This window comes from Quercus lobata, chromosome 10 (assembly GCF_001633185.2).
Source record: "Quercus lobata isolate SW786 chromosome 10, ValleyOak3.0 Primary Assembly, whole genome shotgun sequence".
Lineage (NCBI taxonomy): Eukaryota > Viridiplantae > Streptophyta > Magnoliopsida > Fagales > Fagaceae > Quercus > Quercus lobata.
This window is the reverse complement of record NC_044913.1, coordinates 36429761-36439943: the sequence shown is the minus strand read 5'-3', so window position 1 is coordinate 36439943 and position 10183 is coordinate 36429761. Positions and strand designations below refer to the sequence as shown.

Sequence of the window (10183 nt, the reverse complement as noted above, 5' to 3'; positions counted from 1 at the left end):
AAATCAGGGTCACAGTCACACAAAGCATAGAGTCAAATCTGGGGTGGAAATTTCTGACATTGGACCTCCTTAATGGGCCCTAGATGCCCCCAGTGTCCCTAGCCCATTTCGTGGCACATATAGGCTGGGCCTATGTAAAAGATCCAATGGGAACTAACCCACACCCACCATAACCATTCCTATTCAATTCTCCTACCATTCGGATGGGCTTGGGCCACGCAACAGAGCAGAATACATTGATAAAAATACATTAGTCGGATCCGCTAAGCAATTGGGCTAAGTCATTCCGTCGAACCATAAAATTTGTCGCGAAAATGACCGTTAACAATAATAAAAAGTGTAAAAATGATGTTCCAATCATAAATTATCACCTAAAAAAAGTTGTACAAATATTTGTCTCTTGTTTAAGAAATAGAAAGAAAAAGCACATTATCTATCAAAAAATAAAATAATATAAAACACGCATCAAATAAATTATTTGTTTGTTGTCGTGTGTTGCTGAAAGCATAAAGTGTAAAGGAACTAGGAAAGTAGAATTATCACACAAACTTGTAACGTATCTAGAGTTTAACGATATAGCGATGTTAAAAGAAAATAAATAGAAAGCAAAAGAGTTGTGTAATACAAAGATGACAATCTTCGGAGACCTAATGCGAGTCCAACTCCAGAATTAGCAGCTCCATCCATCCAATCAACAGCCACAAAATATCATCTTCGGAGTTATTATCCCGTTTGCGGTCTAAATCAATTGAACATAACAATAGTTTATTTTGTCAAAGCAAGAAGTAAGGAAATATATATATATATATATATATATATATTTATATATATAAAATAAAAGGTACGTGTAGTTAAAAGTTAAAACCTGTCCTCCATGTTATATCGTTGTCGGCAGGGCATATGGTAAGCACTGGAGAAATTGTTGAAATCCCTGTAGGCTCGTCGATCTGGGCTACCTGAACAACCAAATCGAAAGCCAACAAGCATTTATTTGTTCTGGCAACGCAAGAGGAAATAAATCAAATAATAATAACATTTTAAATATATAATAAAATTCGTCTCAAGCTCCCAACTAGACAAACGGTACTTATCAGTTATCAGTGAGGTTGATTATAATTAAGCACATGCACAACATATATAGGATATTTGGTGTTATAAATCAAATAATTATTAGTAGTAGTAATATGTATACTACTACCAATAATTTAGTGAACAGATAATAAATAAATAAATAATAAAAAAAAAAAGGCAGGAATATTGGATTACCTCTCCATTTATAAGCACACTTCTGTCTGGAGTACGGGTAAAAGTCGTCCTCATGTTCTTACAGCTTTTCACTTCTAACTGGCACCATTTTGGCAATATAAACTGATAGTTGTTTGGGCAGAAGTTAAAAAGGCTTGGTAGACCTTTGAGTCCCATAAATTCTAGTTGAGGGAGCGTTACATATTTCGGAACTCCAGCGTCTCCTTCATGTGTGAATACTTCCATTAATTGAGAGTTTTCTTTTACTATGAGAATCTTTAGTTCTAAAAGACTATCAGCGACGGTCATGGGGAAGAGATATTTCAATTTATTGCAGTATCTGACATGGACTCTTTTCAGTTTAGGGAAGCATAAAAGTTGGAGATGACTCTCTGATGAGACCTGTTCTTCTACATTTTCAACAATTAGATGCTCCAATTCGTCACACCTTTCAATTTTAAGAGATTTCAACTTTTGTAAGCTTTGAGCGAGGGCCGGTGTGAAGAGATGCGTCAATTTTTTGCACCCGATGACTTCTAAATCTTCAAGATTGTTAAGATTAATAAGTTTAGTTGCGCCTTTCCATATGCACCTCAGTTCATGTAGACCAATCAACAACATGTTCTTCAATCTTGGAAGTAACAGATCCTGTTCTCCTTTTATAGTAAGAAGCCCTTCAAGCTTAATCACCTCATGGATTCCTCCATAATTTTTAACTTTTAATTCTTCCAAATTTGACAAACCTTGCATCAAATCAAATGAAATTGCATTCCAATCGTCCACAGGCAAGATCTGTAAATTTAAGTCTATTTATTAAAAGCAACAGGAATTCACATAAGTCTTGACTAAAACCTATTTATACACAAACACAAAATCCTTACATGTGAAATTATGAGGCAAAATGAAAGTATTACAAGTTGTACAACATAATTTTACTATGTGAATCATTAGAAGTACATTACAATTATTAGCAATAGTTTACTTCAAGTAAAACTCTATTACTGTTTTTTTTTTTTTAAATGAATCTTACTCTGATTAAGCTCAATAATCAAAAGTCTAAAGATATTTTAAAGGCTTTTATTTTATTTTAAATTTTAAATTATTTTACAATTTAGTATAATCTTTGGTTTTATAAAAACTTGGATGTATACAATGTGCATTTGTCACGTAACTTGAAGTAATTTTTGATCTTTTAGTTTTACTATTTATTTTAATAATTTATATTTATATTATTGAAATATTTTTTTATTTTATATCCGATTCTTGATTAAGTCATGCCTTGTATGGACATAAGATTTATCCTATATAATAAATTGGGTCTTAAAAGTTATGATTACACAAAATAGTTATCTTTTTCTAAAACACTCCAAAATGACTAAAATACGAATTTATCTCATGGCCATATATTTTATTAACAAATCAAGGCTCACCATTTCTCTCACTTCTCGTGGAATTGGCCTTCCCAATAAAAGTTCATATTTATGCAATATAAGAAACTTCATGAGACCCAAGCATGCTCAAATTGGTGGAATATCATTTTTGAATCCAAGAATGTTGGGTATATATGTGTGAGTGAAATCCTACATTAAATAATAATGAGAAGAATAAGTGATTAAAATAACATAGTTGAACCTTAACTCGCAGGAAATCTGACCAAATATCTGGACAAACACTTTTTTTTTCCCCTAAAAAAAAACACTTTTTTTTTTCATTTATATATATATCTAAAATTTGACCAAATATCCTCACATTTGACAACACTTACAATAAGGAAACTCCCGATTGCTCTTCCCAAAACTTAATCATAAATTATATATCCACAAAATTACTAATCATTCACAGGTCCAACATTCTAACTGCTTGTAGGAAATCCAACTAAATGACAAATCATATACAGGTCTAGCCATCTAAGCACCTTGCACTAATCAAGAAACCTGACCAAATGGCTTGACAAAGGCTATTTTGCCATTCTTAATAAAGGCCTAGCTATCTTAGTACTTTGTACTAGTCAGAAAATTTGACCAAATATCTAGACAAACACTTCTTTTTTTTTCTTTTTTTTTTTCTTTTATATATACATACATATACATACATACATATATATATATATATATATATATCTAAAACTTCAAGCATAGTATTTGTTGTTGCTATGCTTCTATTAAGCCACATTAGTGGCCACATCATCTATTTATTTTCTACATCTTCTTTTCTCTTTTAAATTTTTTTTCTTCCTATTCTTAAAATTTTTTAAAAAATAAAAAATAAAACTCTTTATTTTCCTATTAGCTCACACCTACTGTTATACTTTTTCTAACCTTTTTCCTCCATGTTTGCCTCTCTTTTTTCCCACTACTCATTACTTTTCCATTGCACTTCTCTCATCCTTTTCTCTTTCTTATATTTTGACTTTTCTTCCACCCATTTTATTTTGTATAAATTTGATACAATTTCTCCAATTTAATCCATATTTTCCCACACAAAAACTGATTACTCTCTCTCTCTCTTGGTGGATTTTTTTTTTTTCTTTCTTGGTTGATGGTTTTTTTTAGTATGTGTTTTCATATTGTAATTTTTTTTTTTTTTAAATTTCCTATCGCAAAGTCTTCTATCTCTCTTTATAGCTTTTTTGGGTTAATATGGTTTTTTTTTTTTTTTTTGTCTTCTATCTCTCTTTTATAGTTTTGGTTAAATTTTGGTTTGGATTAATATTTAGTTTTATTTTTATTTTTTTGGAAATCGGAATTTGAATTTATATCAAAATTCAATCTACATGGCTATGAATTTGAATATGTCTACCAATTGTTTGAGTAATAAATTATTATAAAATTTATATTTTATTCCTTTGGTTTAATTTTAATTTTGATTAAGATAACATTGTAATTTGGTAATGAGTTTTGATTATTATGATAATCTCCAGAATCATTAAGAGATGAAAATTTTGAATAATAAATTTGAAACTTATAAATTTTAGTTGTATATTAAGCAAATTTAAGTTATACGAATATAATTCACCTTCAATAAATATTAATCAAATACACAAAAAATAATAGAATGATATATTTGTCAAGTTAAAAAAAAAAAAAAAACTTGTAGAAAATTTTTTTTTTTTTAAATAGACAATACTTATATATTACACCCCATTATATAATATTTATAAATTCCCCACATTTCATGGATTGCTAGTTCATAGTAAAAACTAGAAAAGTGGTCAAAGACCTTCTACCTAATAAATCAAACCCTCTCCGGGCTTCTCATTCGAAAAAAAAAAATAGAAGAGAAAGCGGGGGGTGGGGAATCCAATTGAAACTAGGGAGAATTCATCACCATATAACACAACACCTATATTACAACAAGAATAATTTGTCAAGCAGCCATAGCCTCTGATCTTCATATTTCTCATAATTTTCATACTTTTGTAATCTACATACTTAACAAACTCTCAATACTTCCCTACACTCTAAAGATATTCAATACTCTTCTAAGAATATCATACGCTACACAGATTTTATCAAGAACTAAATATCATTGTCATGGGAAAAGTCATCAAAGTGGACACTAACATTAAGTTTATTTCGATATTAACATTTTGGAAAATGAATTATTCTTGAAAAAAACTATATCATTTTTGTTAGAAATTTAACCCAATTCCTAGATTTGTGAGGTGTGAAAAATAGAGAAAATATGAGCCAAAAGAAACAATCACATAAGACAAGATTTACGTGATTTGACAATGTGTCTACCTCTTCAATATTATCAAATCAATTACAATATGCTCTCAAGTTTATACCTAACTTGAGATCCATACCAAATACAGTAATATCTCTCTAAGAATAATTTAAACTCACTTGAAATCTACAATCACAAAACTACCTGTTATTGTAGTACCCAAAACAATTTATGTAAGGTTGAATTTATTCAACCATCTAATTGGCTTTATTCCGTGCCAAATTTGCTTGTAATTCAGCATTTAGTAACCCTGTATTTAGGTGGATTTGATGTAAGGGTAGTGAGTGAGATAGAGTGAAGATTGCTCAAGAGTGTGCAGGAGAACAGAGACTCGCGGCTGGGACTCGCGGGTGACTCGCGGCTGCAAGCTGCCAGACGCAACACACGTGCCAAGCATGCTGGAAGATGAACAGTCATGCAAGATGGAGCACTACAGGACAAAATAGGACAACTGGCCATATGGTTATCTCGCGACTGGATCTCGCGACTTAGTCAAGCCGCGAGGTCAAGCCGCGAGCCACCCCTGTTTTGTAAAACCTGACGTTTCACATTCCTCTCCCACTCCAGTATAAATACCCCTTTTACCCACGATTGAAAGAGAGCTTCCAGAGAGAATTTTAAGAGAGAAACCCTAAAAAAAAACAAGATTGATTCACCCACAATCTATACCTTAGAGTCTCTTCAAATTCCTCAACTCTCTTCCTCTCCATTGTCAAATCCTTGAGAGGCATTATACCAAACCTGGTTCTCACCATCATCATCACTGTGAGACAGCTGTTTGGATTTCTGGGAAGCAGTTAGGAAGGAACCAATCTTCATTGGTTGATGCTACGGTCTAGTAGCGGAATCCGAGAAGCTAGAAAAGAAAAAGGTTCGGCGCAACCTCGTTGGAGCAAGAAGCTTGGAGGGCTTAGATGCATTGGGTAGATTAAGCTTGGAGGGTCTATTGCTGTCCATGTATCCCAACTGTATTTTCTAGTGGATTGTTTACTGCTTGGAGGGCGGCGGAGAGGTTTTACGCCGAGGGTTTCGGTTTCCTCTTCGATAACACATCGCGTGTTGTCTTTGTGTTTGCATCTTCCTTCCTCTCTAGCTTTGCCTTTTTATTATCTGCTGTGGATTGTCTTTTGTTTTGGCTTAGATAGTTTTTAGCCAATTTCATATTATAGCATATGTTAAGTTTCCGCACACTAGTTGTTTGACATATTGCTTGAATTGGTTAAGTTGTTATTTGGGGGTCTAAACGTACAAAGGTGTTTATACACGTTTTTGAACTTTCAATTGGTATCAGAGCGGGTACACTGTTATTGGTTTCATTACCATTGTGTGATCCTTGACTCCCTTTTGAGATGAATCGGTCTCAGTCCCTAAATGCACCTCCATATTTTGATGGTAGTAATTATGCTTTTTGGAAGGTTCGCATAAGAGCTTTTCTGTGTTATATTGATGAATCTGTTTGGGATGCTGTTGAGATTGGTTGGACCAGACCTGAGGCAGCCAAATCCACTTGGGATAAGGCAGCACTTGCTGCATCTAATGCTAACAGTAAAGCACTAAATGTTATTTTCTGTGGTGTGTCTCCAGATGAATTTCACAGGATTTCTCACATTACCGTTGCCAAAGAAGCATGGGAGATTTTGGAAACCACCTATGAAGGCACGAAGAAAGTGAAAGACACCAAGTTGCAAATACTGACCACTCGGTTTGAGGAGCTCAAAATGAGTGAGGATGAGTCTTTTGACTCTTTCTATGGGAAGCTAAATGAGGTGGTTGTCAGTAAGTTCAACTTGGGGGAGAAAACGGAGGATTCAAAAATTGTAAGGAAGATCCTTCGATCATTGCCGGAAAGTTTTCGTGCTAAAGTGACAGCAATTGAAGAGAGCAAGGACCTTGATGACATCAAAGTACAGGAGCTGGTTGGTTCTCTGCAGACTTATGAGATGTCGCTGCCCAATCAACGGAAGAGTAAATCTCTTGCTCTAAAGACCATTAATGAGAAGGTGGAAGATCAAGACTCATCAGGAGAAGATGTGGTTGACAAAGATGTTGCATACCTTGTCAAAATTTTCAGAAAGTTCTTGAAATTCAAAAATAATGGCAAATTTGATGATAAAAGAAAATTCCAAAGTTCTGGAAGGGAGAAAAGGGAATTCAAAAAGAAAGATGGAAAAGAATCCCAACCCACACAAGGTGTCACTTGTTTCGAATGTAATGGGCATGGACACTTTAAGAAGGAATGTCCGAATTATTTGAAATCGAAAGGTAAAGTGTATGCCACGACCTTGAGTGACTCGGATTCGTTTGACTCAGAATCTGAAGAGAGCTGTGATGGAAAGGGGAACTATTCGGCTTTTATGACTATTGCTCATGTTGAGTCTTCAGATGAGTTGAATCTGCTTGTACGAGACCTTGGAGAACATAGTGATGATGAATCACTAGGAATTGTTGAAGAATCAGATGCTAAAGAAGATGAAAGCACAGCAAATCTTCAAGAGAATTATAACTCACTCTTGGAGAAGTCGGGTGAGTACACACGGGTGGCCAAGGCTGCTGTGAGAAAAATGAAGAAGGCTGAGGAGGACTACAAAAGTCTCCTAATCCGATATAGGGAGGCCAAATGTGAGATAGAAACACTGAATGGTGAGTTGTCCGAAACTTACACAAAAGTGAGATTTCTTGAGAATGAGGTTGTGCAAGCAAATGCTAAAATAGAGAGGGTCACCACCAAGAAGCTAGATGATGTTATCTCATCTCAAAAGAGCTTTTTAGACAAATCTGGATTGGGATATACCGGAGGAAGTAGTTCATCTGGAAGTGTCACTAAAGAAGTGAAGTTTGTAAAGGCCAAAGATCCAGTTATAGCTGACCTTACTGGTGAGAAACTCGAGGTGGAGGAGAAGAAGAATGTGGTGAACCAACGGATGCTGAATCCCCGTAATCAATCTGTGGGCAGGTCTGAATCTCGTGCCAAGTCACACCCACGACCACAAAGAGGTCCTAGAGCAACTTATGTGTGTCATTATTGTGGACTTCAAGGGCATACTCGACTAAATTGCCAAAAGCTGAGACCAAAGAATAGTGCAACTCCTCAAAGGTCAGGAGGACCTAGAAATGATAGAAGAATTTGGGCAGGTGATCAATCTAGAGATTAGAATGGTGATCCCGGAATGATGAACGTGATGAAGATGATTGGTGCATTCACCAACTGCTTGGAAAGCTTCTCACGAAGGTTTGAAAGCCCTAAATCCTGTACCCAATCCTATAAGGAAATCACCCCAAACGCAAGTGACGTGTGGGTGAAAAAGGGTACTCATGCATAAGCATTACAACATGTCCATACATTAATACTTCCTATGCTTTGTGACAATGTTTGTTTGTTTTACTTGCTGTTTTTGCTGTTGGTTGTTTGCTTGTCTTCTTGTGCATATTGTTTAATTTTGTCTTATCAATCTTTTTGTTTCTTGTGTCAAAAATCCAAAAATCACATAAAAATTGGAAAATCAAAAAGCTTGATTGACTTTGTTGAGTTTTTGTCTCAAAACTTGTTTTGCCTTGTACCTTTATGCTAATGGCTTTGTGCATTTTCGAGCATTGCTTGTTTTCATGCACTCATATCATTGTGGGAAAAATCTTGAAATCTATGTGATTGTTGTAAATAGATCTTCAAACTTGTCATGAATGATTAGTGAATGGTTATGTTGATCTTGAGATATGCATAGACTTGTGTCTATATATCTTCCCACTCTTTATTTTTGTTTTGCTAAAAAGAGCTCACAAAATGTAAATCTCCAAATGAAAAGAGATATTGAGCTGCAAAAACCTGTCGCACATTCTAGTATTTGACTAGGAAAAAGGGTAAGCGACCTTATATTAAAGTGAATGTTTATTCAAAAAGCCAAAGGCTTGTTCATTAAAGTGAAATATCAAATATCACTCTCACAATGAGAGGTGATTGACTCAAAAGATCAAAAAGATCAAATGTTATAATTGAAAGTGGAGTCAAATGTAAAGCTCCAAATTATGTTATCAAGTTTTGTGGGAGGTCATATATACATATTCTATAATTGAGATGGGTCACATGATGTAGTGCTAATTGTGTATGTCTTGGTTGAATTGATCATTGAAACTTCACATTAGACTAAGGACTATCTCGTTGTTGATATCCACACACAACACACAAGTTTATGTTCAATAAATGCCATATTCATTTGTGTGATTGTACTTGATGAAATGTGTTTTCACATGTTCAATCTTTGTTAAATCAAGCACAAAAAGATTTTTGAGTGTTTTAGGTGTTTTTGGAAAGTATTTTGTTTAAAAAAAAAAATCTGAAAATTTCAAAAATCCAGTTTTACCTTGTTTTGGCGGCTAAGTCGCGGGTATGTCAAGTCGCGAGCCTCAGTCGCGTCTTCGCGGGTCATTTTTGGCGACTTGTTCGCGAGTGGAAGGTCCAGTCGCGAGGGTTATTCAGAGATTTTCGCGGCTCAGCTCGCGACTCACTCGCGGGTAGACCTTCCAGTCGTGAAAAACACTTAGAAAAATTTTTCAAATTTTTGTCCTTGAATGTTTTGGCGGCTTGAACTGGCGACTGTGTGGCGACTTAATCAAGTCGCGAAAAACGCGTGTTTGGCAGAAACAGGAGCAGTTTTTAAATCTTTTTCAGTTTTCCCTCGAACATTTGTGACTGTTCATCTTCTCTCTAAACTATCTCCTTCCCAAACACTCCGTAAATCCATTTTCAAATCTCATTGGTGCTTCATTTCTTGTCCAAATCATCAAGAAAAGGTATGGGTTTTGATTTCTCAATCTCATTTTACCTATTTCATGGATATTTCTTTTACCGTTTGGATTGATATTGTGTTCGAAACATTTCTCTCTTTGTGTGATGGGTATGGTCTGCTATGTTTGCTATTGCTCTCATCTATTTTCATGTTGAGTGGTCACAATGTGTTTTTTCATTGTTCTGATATTTGCATGTTGTTGAGTCTGAAAATATTTTCTTAAATGGGTTTGGTGTTTATTTGACTTGCTCATTTCACTTGCTTGAGTATTGTTGTTGGATTTCGGTATTGGTTACTGAGTTTTTATGATAACATAATGTGTGTCTCTCAATCATGTGCTCTAGTTTGGATAATTTGTTACTTCATGTTGAAATATTTTTCCATGTTCATATCTCTTGTGGAGTGTTTTATGATATCTGCTCTAAATA

The 10183-nt window shown here is 34.6% G+C and overlaps 1 protein-coding gene across 1 annotated transcript in view; it reads right to left on the bottom strand.

Moving 5' to 3' along the window:
* Positions 1-430: 430 nt before the first annotated feature.
* The window catches only part of LOC115965610 (probable disease resistance protein At4g27220), a 31633-nt gene continuing 21880 nt past the window's right edge, over positions 431-10183 (bottom strand). Inside the window, exons 5-7 of the mRNA XM_031084875.1 lie at positions 1267-2037; positions 866-956; positions 431-739 (exon numbers count right to left, since the gene is read on the bottom strand). Coding sequence (XP_030940735.1) covers positions 648-739; positions 866-956; positions 1267-2037 — 954 coding nt within the window. The 3' untranslated portion in view covers positions 431-647. The remainder of the gene's footprint in view (positions 740-865; positions 957-1266; positions 2038-10183) is intronic.